This window comes from Melanotaenia boesemani, chromosome 19 (assembly GCF_017639745.1).
Source record: "Melanotaenia boesemani isolate fMelBoe1 chromosome 19, fMelBoe1.pri, whole genome shotgun sequence".
In the NCBI taxonomy this organism is placed as follows: domain Eukaryota; kingdom Metazoa; phylum Chordata; class Actinopteri; order Atheriniformes; family Melanotaeniidae; genus Melanotaenia; species Melanotaenia boesemani.
In genome coordinates, this window is record NC_055700.1 from 14,120,333 (window position 1) to 14,135,388 (window position 15,056).

At 36.6% G+C, this 15,056-nt stretch overlaps 1 protein-coding gene across 2 annotated transcripts; it reads right to left on the reverse strand.

Annotated features, from left to right (window-relative positions):
* Positions 1-434: 434 nt before the first annotated feature.
* traf2b (Tnf receptor-associated factor 2b) lies at positions 435-14,995 on the reverse strand. 2 transcript variants are annotated; one of them, XM_041970531.1, is made up of 11 exons: positions 14,924-14,995; positions 9,990-10,192; positions 9,178-9,256; positions 8,910-9,008; positions 6,869-7,030; positions 6,695-6,769; positions 6,309-6,383; positions 4,636-4,848; positions 4,244-4,547; positions 3,862-4,010; positions 435-3,766 (listed from the first exon to the last, which is right to left on the reverse strand). In XM_041970531.1, exons 2-11 carry the CDS (start codon positions 10,163-10,165, stop codon positions 3,548-3,550), a joined length of 1,551 nt encoding a protein of 516 aa, XP_041826465.1. In that variant the 5' UTR covers positions 10,166-10,192; positions 14,924-14,995; the 3' UTR covers positions 435-3,547. The 2 variants fall into 2 exon arrangements, with proteins under 2 accessions (XP_041826465.1, XP_041826464.1); XM_041970530.1 differs by lacking the exon at positions 14,924-14,995 and adding an exon at positions 14,502-14,885.
* Between the last annotated feature and the right edge of the window lie 61 nt (positions 14,996-15,056).

Consider the following 15,056-nt stretch of genomic DNA (forward strand, 5'->3'; position numbering starts at 1 on the left):
GCCAAAGCAGGTGTAGCTATAGGGGATGTTAAACGCTGTTCAGTTGCAGTAAGTGTGCTATATTTAAAAGAACATTGTGGTTTTCTCGCTTTTCTAAATTGAAACACTGAGCACATACTGTATTTTTAGATTGACTTAGAAGTCTAATGCCGTCATTGAAGACTCATACATGCCTATAAAAGACTGACTAAATTGTGGAAATGGTTTGACTTTTCTTTAGACATATTTGGACAAACAGCTCATGATTACTGCTTAAATTGGACTCGATAAAAAATTATGCATTAGCCACAATATTTTTTTAATCAGTCAATATTTAACTAAAACATAATTAAATGTTAATTAGTATCACCCTTATTAGCAGTGACAACGTCTTTGTACATATTTGTCCACCAGTCTCACGTCATCTTGTATACTTTCACCACTGTTCTGTGCACATCGTCACTGGGGGTTTTCTTAAATGTCCTGCCGATTTGTTTTTTTTTTGGTGGATTTTTACTTTTACGTAACACAGAATTCATAGCTGAAGAAATTACAGTAAATTCCACTGTCCTGCCAGTTAGAAATGTTTCCTGCTTCAACACATCAGACTCAAATTAATGGGTCTTTTGATAAATTTCAATCAGGTGTGTTGGAGCAGGGAAACACCTAAAACCTGCAGGATGGTGGCATCTAAGAACCAGCATTGGACATCCCTAAAAAGCACATATTTTCATTAGGTGTATATTTCTCGCGTAAAAGATGATCTTTAATGGGGTGGTGCACCCAAAAATGTTTTTTTGAACTGTGAAAACCACACCCACTAATGCATATGATGGGATGTGAGCTAAGCTGCTGTCTGTCAATCATTTCTGCCTGTGCATCCGCTCTTTTATATACACTCTATGGTAGTTACACTAATACTTCACTATTTGTCAAGAAGTCATAACATTTGCTTTCATCAGAACCCTGACTTTAGCGGTTTTCAGTATTTGGTTTTTCAGGATGTAGGAACACTATCTTCAGACACTGCCCTCATCATTTGCTCATGTTTTTTCCTTTGGGTGGGTTTTTTTTTCTTTTCTATCTGGGGCTCATCTGTGAATTATATTTTATGTGGTGGTGGTGACTAATTCCACTCAGTTCATTTGAAGATGTAACATGAGAAATGGTGGTAAAGCTGTAGCTGAAGTCGCGTGTTAGGACTTTAACAAATCACACAGGTCTCCTTTCTCTAAGTAAGTTTAGTAGATTACTGGTGTACGACTAAACAAGCAGCTGTAGCTTCTTTGCAGACTTGTGAGGCTCTAAATACACTAACACTAGTATGGCAACGTATTCTCTGGTATGACGTGTATAATTAAATGGTATATATTGACAAAGTACAGCTTCTAAGAGAGGATCAGTACTTTCATGTGACACTAATGTAAAATGTCAAATTAAAGTTGTATAAGTTATAATTATTTGCATGGGACACAAATGCAATTAATTAAGACGTACTGCATATTTTTGGTGAGGTTGTTCATGCATACATTCAGTAAGGTCTGAGTGCAATAGCCGAATTAAGGAGTACAAAACTCGAAGGTACCAGAAACAAGCCCGGTCTTACAGGAAGCTGCTGCTGCAGATGTACCACATTTTGACACGTGTTGGTACTGATCTGCACATGCGAAGCTTTGAAGATGAGCGGCAGCTTTGAAGCTCCTGGGCATGGGGTATCACTTTCACAGGTACATTATTTGCAGCATGTTGTTGAAAAGTGCTGTAATGACTCAGCAATAGTAGTACTAGTCAGCCTTTATTTGAAGCTCCAACATAGCTTGTAGAGGTGTACTTCTGTAATTTAAAACTAAACATCAATAGTCTGGATAAAAAAAATAAATAAAAGAAATGATTAAAAGTGATAAAGTGAAACTTATGTCTTTAATCTCTGGTATGACAAAGGCAAAACTAGATTGCTACATTTCAACTTTTAAAATAAAAGAGTACATTATGGTCAGACCATTCATCATCGCCCATCCCTCCAGACATTAGTCATACTGTCACACAGAACAAAAGTCTTCTGAATGACAGAATAATTTACACATTGCTTAGCACCATTTACAACTAACTGACCTTTATGGTAGCTAAGGAGTTTCCCCACACACAGCCATGTACTTTTATATTACCTTGACATTTACGGCCATGTAAACCTCAATTCGGTTTTACTATGTTCATGTAAACACAAAGAAGAATACTTCAGTTCTGAATTATTTAATTATGAACAATTAAAAAAAAAAACATGTAACTGAAGCCAACTGCAATTACCTGTGGCAAACACAGTAATCTGGTTAACTACACAGAGAGCAGTTAGCAAAAGCAGTCACACTGTCCTGGTGTTACCATAAAACAAAAAGAACCTAGAAAAACAAAATATCACACAGAAACACAAGACCAGCGAGGTAAAGTTTTCCCGTTCGTGTCAATATGATGATGATGGATGTTTCACAGTGTTTAGTATTGGTTGATTTAGAATTAAAACATATAATGATCATTGCCAAATGTGCAGATTATTTTTTAAGATAGTGAAATTAGCTGATGAGTCATTCAACAGCCATTCCCTTCTTCCTGGTACATTTAGTCATGTTAGTACAATGGAATTACAGGGTTTTGTAATACCCTGTCATAATGCAAAGTCATGCGTTTTTATAAGTCACAGGACTGCAAAAATTCTCCTCCAGGAACTGCTCCAAATGAAAAAACATGAGCTTCTGAAGTTTGACGCTAAAGTATATACTTACTGAGTTTATGCTGACGCTCATCTTTAATAGACTTTAATATCAACATATAAAATATACAAACAAAAACAGAACTATATGGTTGTTGATGAATACGTTAATCATGCTGGAGAGAAAAATTTCCTAAATGAACAAATTAATTTTTACCCATTTTACATAGTTCTATATCTAGACTATGTGGTTAAAAAACTAAAAGATTACCAAAGAAACAGAGCTGATATACAAGACTTGCATCTTTTGAAACCCCTTGGAAATTTTTTAATATATATTGGAGGCATAAAAACTGAAATTTTGCAATATTGAAGCCTTTTTAACCTGGTAAAATTGCATTTAGAAGTTATGTCATAGGTAGATATTTTTTACAGTATCCACTGAGCCTGTTTTCAGATTTCAGAAGATTTTTACATTATAGCTTACAGTGACTAAAATCTACATGTTCTGTGTACCCATTTGCTCAAAACACACTTGTTAATTTAAAAGTCTTTTTAGGTTATTATTATTATAATATACTTTACAGGAAATATTTAATATTTTGTTAAAGCTAGTTAGAGTTACTTATAAGACCACTTATGTGACCAAGGTCACATTATGATGACAGATGACTGCAAACCCAGTGTTTAATCATCTTCATACATCTATAAAATAATAATATATGCACCAATATAGTTTACCTTCATAAGAATTTTTTCTATTATTAAATAAAAATATATATATTTATATGTATTTATTTATATATCATTTGTTATTCATGATCATTTCTTAGAGGTTTCGGGGCAACTTCCACAGATTGCACCCTACAAGCCTGTGAGGTCTACGATGGCTTTGATGAAAATTGTGTCATCTCTCAGATATGGACTCTTGCCAGCCAGTTTAGCCAGTGGACAGAAGAGCGGGCAGCCACTGGCGATGTTCATCTCGCTGATTGGGCGCTGAAAAGAGGTGGATGTCACATCGGGGCGAAAAGCATCAATAATGTGCTCCCTGTTGTTCTGATCCAAAAGCATCAGAGTCACCTGGGAGAGGAGAAGAGGAGGGGAACACCAGCTTTTTAAAATTTCTAGTTATTATAGAGTATCACTGACAGTATAATTACTCATAAGTGAAGTACCTTTTGACTGAACGGCCATTTGAGCAGAGCATCACACTTGCCCCTCATGACGACAAAGAACAGCGAGAGGTGAGTTCCCCGACCTGTTCCATCACCATTCAAATACAGCCTTAGACACATTTTGTATCCATATTTGCTGGAGTAAAATGCTGGGAAAGGATAGAAAAGGAAAAATTTAGAATGTAAACAAGGCCTGAAAATGTCATTAGAGACTGGGAGTGACTCCCTGAAGAACAACATGGGTGTAGTGAACAGGAATTCCCCTCATCTGCGTGACATGAGTTAACATCATTCTAACCACATGTTCTTTCAGCTCTCTTACAGAAAGAATGAAACATTTGGAAAGAAAAACAAGAAACGTGGTGATTATGTCTCATCTTACCCGGTGAGAACATTGCAGGTGCTCTACCGGCCACAGCATCCTGCCTGCGACGTGAGAAGTCTGTGATTTTCCAGACAAATATTCCATCGTAGGTGCAGAACTGGAGTTCTCGCAGCAGCTGTTCAGTCTCAGACAGCTGCAAGTCTCTCATATTCAGTGACCTCTCAAGCTGTCGCACTTTGGTGGACAGACTTTCAATCTTTTCTTGGTCTAAGCGATGTTGATGTGCGAAAGCCTCCAACGTAACTGAACTGCGCTCCACTTCCCGGTTCAGGACACACACAATGTTTTCTAAAGCGCACACCTGTCAGCAAACAGGAACAATTATATTTATGATCCATTAAAAAGTACATCAGTAACAGTGGTTGATAGACTAGTATAGTATTACTCACTTTTTTTTCCAGGTCCACAGGCTGTGCAGGGGCTGCAGCCCCGTTCCCCTCCTCTGGAGCCCTGTATAGGCCCAAACCAGAGTCCTCCTGCCATTCCCCGGGTCCAGTAGCCTCTGGGTGTGTCCGGGCCACAGAGAGCACCATAGGCAGCAACAGACGCAAGTGCTCCATGGTGCTGCTGTGCTCATGGTCACTGAGCTTCCCATTCTCTATCTGAGGGTGCAGAAGAAACAGAATGGTCCTTATTTACCTGCTTGTGTTCATGAGGGAAAAACTGAATTAAAAATGTTTCAGGTTAACACATTTATTTCTGTTTGATATAAAGAAGACTTAAGCTATATAAAACTTTTCACCTTTTTCATATGTTGTGATTTTATTACTCAATTTATTAATAGGCTGCCATCTTTAATGAATTGGAAACACCTTTAGAAATATGTTTAAAAAAAAATCTTTAGATATAATTTATTCATTTACTTTATTTCCAGAAGAGAGATTTTTGGAAATACAGGGAATACAGTCAGAAGAGTAGTCTCAGCGTATATTCATACATGATGAAATATATCCATCCTTTTGCCTTTTAAACTTATGCAACATGAGCATCACATTGCAATCTTCCAAACAAATCAACATGAAGGCTAAGTCAATCATTTCTAATCAAAGTTGAAGGTTTAACTTCTGGAATGGCTTTCATTTATGTTTCCAGTTTAATTAGAGGCTGAGAAATAAGGTTTTAATTTTATAAAATAATCTCAGGTTTAGGGTCTTAATGGGTTAAATACCTTTTTAAATGGAGGACAAACTGGGTGTTTTGAAATCCGTTTAAAAGCCTTTTACAAACTGGATCAAATGCAAAACTAAAACTGAGGGGAAATAAAAAATCAGTTTTCTTTCCATTAAAAAAATTCCCATCTCTGACTCATCGGGACTGTGTTCGGATAACTGATAAGTTAAGAATTTGCAAATTTCCTCAGCTGTCAACGTACTTTGATAACGACACAAGATTAGCTCTCAGATGTATGTTTGTCAAACCCACTCACTTTGAACAAGGAGAAAAAGTCAACAAATAGTTTCTCAAATCGAAATTGTAATAACGGAAAATGACTAAACATACTTTGGATGCCTACATTTGTTATTTGTTGACCAAGATGTTTAGAAATTCCCCTTCAGTGATTATTAAGAGTTTTTTCCTCCATCTAATTTAAACTCTATGTGATCTTTTATTAAAATTAAGCTCATGTCTGCTCTCAATTGTAAACCCCACATGCAGTAAGTGCTCACTTACTGATGCAGACACATTCCTGTATGTCTATATTAGGCTAAATGAATCAGAATACTTTTCTTCTGAGTGTTTGGGATAACTGACTAAACAACCAACCATCCGATTGATGGACGACTTCGTTTGAGCTGCCTCAAATGTAAAATTAACTTTACATAATTTATGGTTATGGAAGTGGTAATTGCCACAACTACTTCCATTTCTGGCTTTAAAAACATCTGTGGATTTAAACAGAGTTGGGCTAACAGTTTACACGTTTCCAGTTATTATAGTAAGCTAAAATATTTATATTTGGGGTACAAGCAAACTAAATTCGGGCTCTAATGCAGTAAAATTATTTCTGCCAATAAAAAATAAACAAAGAAATGGTTATACTGAATTAGTACACTGTACATACCACAGACTTACAGCCCACTTCACTGAACGGACAGGCGCTCTTTGACTTGGCGCAGGACTTGACATGGTCACTGAACTGAGGGCAGAGTGGTGAAAGGGAAAGTTAAGAGTTAGCAGGGCATTTCTGAGTAGCATCAACTAAAGAAATGAATGTGGAAGCAAATCACAGGATGCCTCATCAGAAAGAAACTAACAGGTCCCACGAGGTCTGTCCAATTCAGACCCACTTTCACTTTTCTCTTCATGGAATACTCACTTCAGCACTTTTGTTTTGGTTGGCGTGTTTTGTGTATTATTTGCATTAAAGTGCTAAATATGATTAAAAACACTTTGAATAATCAGACATTTTTATGGAAGGATAAAATTCATTCATAAATGAGGTCAAACCTTTTCTCTTGGGATCTTCTTCTTGCCACAGTCTTTGCATTGCAGAGGAAACTTTACACAGATTTCATCATGGGCCTAAAATGTTGCATAAAACAGAAAGATCTTTGGTTGCGTGTCTATTAATGCAAACTTAACCAGCAAGTGCATTATCTTGTATTATCCTCCGTTTCTCACCTTGATTTCTTTAAAGTTAAATGTCACTTTGCAGTATTTGCAGTTGAGAGTCCTTGCTTCACATTCTCTCTCATTGTGTCTGTCTTTATCTCTGAGAACAATGAAGTTCTGGCAGGCCTCGCATTGTATCTGCTCGTATTCACAGCGACCTTCGTGCTGAGCCTAAAAACAAACATGATGGCAGATTTTACTATCTGCAGTTCTCATGCAATACAAATATGTCTGCTATGGATGAGCATTCAGGGGATAATAATCAACTGACAGATGTACTTCATGATGCTGCAGGTTACAAGAGTGCACATGTAATCTGTCTGCAGATAATTCAAATGCACCATTCAAAACTTGAAGACCTTTTGTTGGTGGTTATTATTCCGTTGATGAATGGATGCAGGTGTGTACAGGGCGTTTTAATGCACACCTGGAATGTGTTATTAAAAAAAAAAAGGAGTGGTTATTTAGAGATTAAAGTAGACTACACTCATCTATTTAAAAAATCAATTATCTTTACATGATTATTATTTTTTTTAATATAGTTATGATTTTTTTCCCCTTGTAACCAATTAGAAGATATATTCTGGGACCTAAATTTTTACCGTTTGTACTCTGAATGTTAAAAGCATGTGATGTTGAAAGAAACTGGACCTTGAAATGAAATCATGTTCTTACACATTAAGAGAAAACTAAAATATGAAGAAGTAAACATGCATAGAACAGAAATGCAGAAACATGAATATAAAATATCGTAACATCCGTAATTGCAGTTAAAAAATACAGAGAAAGGGAAGGGGCAGAGCTTGATTGTGATCACATGCTGCCTGACGAAAAGGAAGTTCCTCCTTCTCAGAATGAATGGCTACGGGACAACAGCACGAGATGTTCAGGTACGTTAGCCCGTTTTTCGATTTGACTGCTTTCTTTTCGAACTGGTTACACCACATAATCTTACATCGAAAGCCATAATAAAAATGAATCATCTTAAGGAACTTTTTAGACTCATCCCTTTCCTCACCCCACCACGCAGACACCACATTTAGCTTTTTTCTAGTTTAGCAACGCCTCGTGTCGGGTGTGAACAGCTAGCTTTAAACAATGGTGCGGCTCTTTCCAGATGACAGTGACTGAGACATAAACCCACAAATGTTCAGATAAACAAGTGGGCGCATCACAATAGCATAGGACTTATTTCTCACGTGCCAAAATAAAACGATCGCACACATGAATTCCCTGGTTATGGAAAGCGACACGTGCTTTTTGCACGAGAGAAAGTTTGATCAGCAAACGAAACCATCAGATTTAAATTAGCAAAGCATCCAAAATAACCTCTAACATCAGCACATTGTCCTGTCTGAACACAAATTTTGCCAACGCATCATTTTAAAACTGCTCTGTAGTGACACATCTAATGTACAATTCCATTTTAACAACCACAGATACAAACTGCTGCAATTGTATTTGGACTGTACTGAAAACTTTTCTCTTCTACAGACATCCTAACTGGCCCATAGCAGATAGTACAACAGAAATAAAACCTGAGACACTCATTCAGACACATAACTCCCCAAACATAAAGAAACCATATGATTCAGCTGGGACTTTTATATGTTGCAAACTGCAGTCTATCATGGTTCAATGTCTAACCACGTTTCTGTTTCATGCTATCTAGTTGTTATAAAACTAGTAACTTTGCAGACTCATGGCTAGCTAATCTCCATAGTCTACAACACTAATCTCAGATTCAGTGACCTTTTTTTCTGGTACTTTCCACTGAGCTGTTTGTTGATAGGAACAGGAACAGCAGGGACTTTCCAGCCCACACTAAGTTTCATTTCCTGTTTCTTAAATTACTGCCCGCATTGTATGCATATTATTCAGCCACCATGATAGTTTCATGCTTTAGGATGGGAAAATCAGAGCCATGTCAGGTCACCCTGACATGTAGAAGAAAAGGACTAACAGTTTTGTTTTTGGTAGAGTAAGCTGAAACTAAGCTAAAAAAAAGAAAGCAGCAAAGCCCACATGAATAGAGAATTCTGTATTTTACCTCATATTCTTTTATAGACCCACTCCAGCTGCAGCCTTGGTTCAAACATCTGGCAGGAAGACTTGATATTTCTCTACCTGCTGCATTGTCTGGGAAGGCCTAGTGGGGTAGGGTTTAAGGACAAAGAGTTTAGTGAAAACATAAGCAGACAGTAGGCTTTATTGTGTGGTCAGGGAAAACCCCATCTGACTGCAGGCAGTCTTGTTTTCCTTTAAATAAAAGCAAAAGGCTGAAATGTTGGCTGAAGCCTGCATATTTCTGAGCTTACCTCATTACTATTTAGTATGGATATAGGTTCTTCATATATTTCTTCTTGACGGCAGGCTTCACAAGGCTTTGGCCCAGAGCTAACAAACAAAACAAGTTTGTGATTTCACCATAAAAACGGCTGGTAGACAACAGTAATCAGCAACTATTATCTGCTAATCCAACAACTGGAATAATAGCTCACCAATATGGATCACAGCTCAAGTAAATGAATCACTGATCAATGCAACAGAAGTGAAAGCAGTGCACTACAACACTCAGGCACTAAAACTACATGGTTTTGTTATTCCAAAGGCAAATACAAGACTATCACAAAAAGCACATAGTGAACCCATCAGCAAATGTGATGTGTAAACATGGTTTGGAGGTGTAGTTTAACACTCTCTGTAATATTTGATTAGTTATTCAATTTTTCAAGTTCAATATTTCCTACCCCTCATGTTTAATGATCATTTCAAGGTGTCATTAAACATGAGGTTAAACACCAGTTGTTCACATAATGCATATTCATGCATTCATGAACAACTGGTGTATCTAAGGAAAATAATTGGAATAGAAAACAATGAACACCTTTGAATGAGTCAGCATGACCAGATCCATGTGATTCACTGACACCAGTACTAAAAGTCCTGCCATGTGAGGGATGAGTCTGCATTTAGTAAATGATCTTGGTTGCAAAAAATTCCCAGATGGTAAGCAGAGATTACAACACAGGATGTGCTGAGACATATCCAGTAAGAAGGGAAGCATTAGGAGGTAGAAAGCGTTTGCATTTCAAATGCTTGTTGGGTGGTCCAAAGACCTCCAATCTACCTGGTGAGCTCCTTAAAGCAGTGTACACAGAAGCGATGGCCACACTGAGCCTGGACAGGCTTCCTCAAAATCTGTAGACACTGCTGGCATTTGTATTTATTCTCCATGGGTACTGACAGCACACTGAGGGGAAACCCTGGTAAAGAGTTTGGACAGTCCAATGAGATCCGTGCCATTCTTCTCCATTAATCTGGTACTAAGTCCTGTAAATGAACGTGACACAAATAAGCTGTTAACAGAAAAACACCTAAACAACCAATATGCAATAGAAACGCAACATATCAATTACAGTATTTACTGGTCTCCCCTTACATTACCAGTAAATTACAAGTACTTCTGATGAGACAAGAACAATGTTTACTTTCGTAAGGAAATAATTGCACAGCAATGCTGCACTGTCATTGCAAAACCACCTTACAGCACATATGCAATACATCAGACAAATAGTGTAGGCATGTTAAAATTATAGTTTATCGCACTGAAGTGTCTGATCCTTAGCATTGCCTAGGTTATGACTATATTTGGCTGCAGCTGTCTGCTATCTGTTAAGTTCACTGAATTCTAGGCTCCATACATGGACAGGGTTATAGGTTTCGTGTATGGGTCCATATATATAGCGTCATATGTTTCCATATACACGTCTCATGAGTGGTTCCAGATGTCAGCTTAGGAATGTTTTGTTTGCAAACCCTGTATAAGACCATGGGTATGCATGATCACAAGGATCCTCGACATTGGCTTAGACACCTCACAGATTCTACAGATTAGTTTTTGATGCCAGACTTTTTGTAATAAACCTTTTATTATTCATCAAGTTGGTGTCTAAAGACTTTTGTGCCTCCATCCATTTTTCCACATCCCCTGCCCAAGAAAGTTACATCACAGAGGCAAATAACACTAAATTTTGCATAAAACTCTTATTTTCTAAAACCATTACAAGGCGCAGCACAGTGTGCTACTGTGTGCAGCTACAACATGAGGCATATATGTTTGCACATGTTTATAGAAAAAAAATCCACAAAGAAAGGAAAATTAGCAGGAAGTGTGCTTGTGGGCAAAACTGGCCTGTAAAGGATTAGATCATCTTCTTACAAAAAATTTATTTAACTTGATTCTCCTGAATGTGGATGCACTGACGTAACTGACAGTATCTGTTTGCACAGAAACAGGAAGATGGAGTCACGCAGTGGCTTAGATTTACCTGATACACCTACACAGTACACACAGTTTTTCTGAGTACCTATAAGCACTTCCAAAAAGTTAACTCTGTGTCCATCAACATTAAAAGAAAATCTAGCATATTTCCAAGTAAAACAGTCCAGTGAGTGGAAATAACTGAATAAAACGACACCTAATAACAATAAACACAACAAAATACTGTAGCCTAATATTGTTACGGTTGTGATGACAACAAAAACCTGCTAGTTACAGCACCACCATATGTCTGGTCTGTGTAATTACAGACCTTTTCAAGTGCGTACTCTTTAAAACACCGAGATGTTGAGACTTTGCCAATATTAAATAGGTGGCAGAAAAGTTCAGTGGTCCTTATTTACAAGCTCCGGTGGCTCTTAGTAAGGTTTTAAACAGCTGTTTCATTTAATACCAAGAGGTCAAAATTCAATTTATTAGATAACAAAAGCACTTGTGCTGCCATCTAATGGTTGTGTACTATCAAACAACTACTCCCTTCTTTATAACTGGGATATAATTAGGGCTGTGAATCTTCACTGGTCTCACAATTCAATTACGATTATCTTTTAATTATTTCTGAAATCAATCTGAATGTCCTGATATTGACAAACATCATAAAAAATGTTAACAATGATGTTATTTTCTATTTCATTACTGAATTGTATTGTTCCATTGCCAGAAAATCAAGAAACATAATCACTTATCAAAAATGGTTAAGCATCCCTCTAGTGGGAAGATTTCTTGCAATATATCAGTGTGTTTTGTTCCTTCAATCTTTCCGTAGGCAGTTTTGACAGATTCTGGAAATTAAGATGATTTCATGTTCGGTTTTATGGCCAGAGAACATTTACCTGGAAATATTCTAGTCAATTTGTTATTGAACACAGAGAATATTGTTGAGGTAGATATTTGTTGATTGTCCATTCGTGCATGCTAATCGCTAGCTTGCCAATGGTATTTTCCATAGATGTAAGCCTAAAACTACATTACTGTTTTTATACATTTTGATGTAATGTTGAGTGATTTCACTGAGATAATGAATGTTTCCGGTGAGATACTGATGCTGCAACATGCTACATCCTGCCATACACGCACAGGCTACGGCAGACATTACATTAAAGGCAAAAGCTAATTTATTTGTATATCACATAAAAGTGCTTCACATAAATCATTACAGCAGGGTGCAGATAAGTGCATTAAAAAAATAAAAATAAAAAATAAGTAAATAAATAAAGATTAAAAGAAATGCAATTAATATTACATATTACTTATAACTGATTAAGTTTTGTTGCTGTATTGATGCAGAATCGTCCACATCTGCATCACCCCTAGATATATTATAATTGCTACAGTATCTGTAAATATGAGCTTTTGTTTAACTTAAAAAGCAAAATTTATTATAATTAGGTTGTTCTATTTGTAGGCAAAGAAATCTAATATTATTAACTCAAGTTTCTGCTGGTGTATAATTACATATTTCAGTTTCTCAGAGAGAGGCTGTCCCAGCCAGTTGTGGCAGATGTCTGGGTTTCCTTAGCTAGGTTAATATTTTTTATTAATTGGGTTATATTAATACTAGAAGGATCACAATGAATTGGCTCAAATTGATTTGTCTGTAAAGTGTCATAAGATTATGTTGTTGTGAATTGGAGCCATACAAATAAAGCTGAAATGAACTGAATAGAGGCATTTAGATGAGATTTCTTTCTCCTCCTTTAAGTATTGCAGTTTTCACAACCATGTTGCTCAGGATGCACAAAACCCTAGCTCTAAGGTGCACTTTAAGTTTACACACTGTACCTTTAATTATGAACACCATCTGTTGGACATTATCAAGAATGACTCAAGGACAATATCTTGCTACAGTAATGATAGGTGATCTTATACTAGCCTCTACTTGTAGAAAGTGACTAATATATTCACACCTGAAGAAAAAGTCTGCTTTGTTGCCTTTCATTATTAAAAATTGTGGATTTTTTTTTTTTTTTTTTTTTTTAACCACAAACAGCAAAGGTCACCATTTATTATGTTACAATACACCCACTGCATACCCGGTACCTGCCCATCCATTCAAAGCAGGTTTTAACAAAGCATAATAGAAACACCCATCAAAAAATGTTGGTGCCAAAAAAAGCAAAAACAAATTCAACTTCAGACTGTTCTAAGTGTGGCTGTTTTTTAAGAAGACTACATTTCCAAACATTCAGTACACATTTGTACTTCTAAGAAGGTCTGACATACACACAAAAAAGCAGACGGACCGATTCATTCATTTGCTGACGAGACTTAAAAGTATGATATTTCTAAATCCTCTTTTTTGGTCAAATTTTCATTAAATCAGCATCTTTCTCAGACACATATGTCTACTCAAAAATTCCATACAGGGAAGTAAAATCGAAATGAAGTCTAAAATTTACCGAGAAGAAAAGGAATTTAAGAAACATTTTAGAGTGACACCAGAGAAAAAAAAAAATCCAGCAGCACCCTTAAAAGATGTCTCATGGCCATCATGAGATTCGCCAGCTCTTAGTAATAACAGTAAAACAAAGAAATGTTCTTTTGAGTGTCATTCACACTTCCTGGGATCTTTTTATGTCATTTTAATTAATGTCAAATGTCTGATAAGCTAAAGTAGTCTTAATATTACAAACTGCCCATCACACCAGATTAAACACTTTAACATGGATAACTTGTTAGAATATCCAACAAAATTAAGCATCTTATTTTGTTTAGAGGATTTAGGAAGACACGTTTTAAATGTATGGTTTCAATAAATATAAACTAACATTAGCTAAATTCTCTGTGATCTTGAAGTAAATTTAAAATGTTGAGTTGACTTGTTGAATGCTTATCAACTTCTAGCAAAAGTCCGTTTAAGGTGGAAACACACCACCGCCTTCCAATTAACCATCTGCCTTACTGATAAAACTCTGAGTGCTTCATGGATTACAACACTGAACAAATTAAATAATAGTATTTTTTCTGTAATGCGATTGCCAGTAAAATGAATGCAATTCACAACCTGTTCAAACCTGTCAAACAGGAACACCTCAGACATGCCAAACCGTTGACCCAAAAAACAGTCAGTGTTGAAGGTACAAACACAACACTAAATACACGATAACGGTCGAAAGTACAAATCTTATGAAACGTCCCACTTTCCCTTCTAAACTAATCTCTGCAACTGCTCCACAAAGCTGCATCAGCTGTTTGAAAACAACCCCTTTTCTGCCTGCTTTCCATGTTCTTGCTGACTATTGCTCTTTCAGTCCAAACAGAGCTCCGTGCCTCTGACCATGACACTGTCATTTTACTCACCAAGCATACGTGGAGCGTCTTTTCGTCTTAAAGGCTACACCTCCCTGCCAAAGTATTTCTGCGATAGGAAGTTCCACCCCAAAAGCGTCATTCTGTTCCTGTATATAAAACGTCGCCCGATGGAAGATTGCTTAGTTATGGGCTGTAATGCCTTTATACTCCTACATAACTTCTGAATTTTTTTTTATTTATTACTATTACATTTCAGTTACTCGTTATAGGCGAGCAAATTTTGTTACTCGGCCTTTAACGTAGACTTATTGGTTTATGTAAGTAGCTACGCAACTTTAACCAACTAACCTTAAAGCTAATGCCTTGTTTAAAGTTCTGTATATATTTACGGTTTAGTAGAATAACTAACCAGTTAGCTAAGTCTTAGCATTCTCGTTTAGCGTCAATAAATTTCAATTCAGCCAACAAACCTGAGAGTATCGAAAATATCCGAGCTACAAAAATAAAATGAAACTGCTCCACTTGTACAACTGAAGGACAACCCCCTTCGCTATTATTTACAAGTTAAATCTACTTCCGTTTTCTTCTCGTGGAGAGTGGGGG

Coding starts and splice junctions, on each gene's coding strand:
- traf2b (XM_041970531.1), bottom strand. CDS start 10,165: ATGGCACGGATCTCATTGGACTGTCCAAACTCTTTACCAGGGTTTCCC. Junction 9,009..9,177: donor CCATACTAAATAGTAATGAG/GTAAGCTCAGAA, acceptor CTACCCCACTAG/GCCTTCCCAGACAATGCAGC. Junction 6,770..6,868: donor TTAACTTTAAAGAAATCAAG/GTGAGAAACGGA, acceptor GCAACATTTTAG/GCCCATGATGAAATCTGTGT.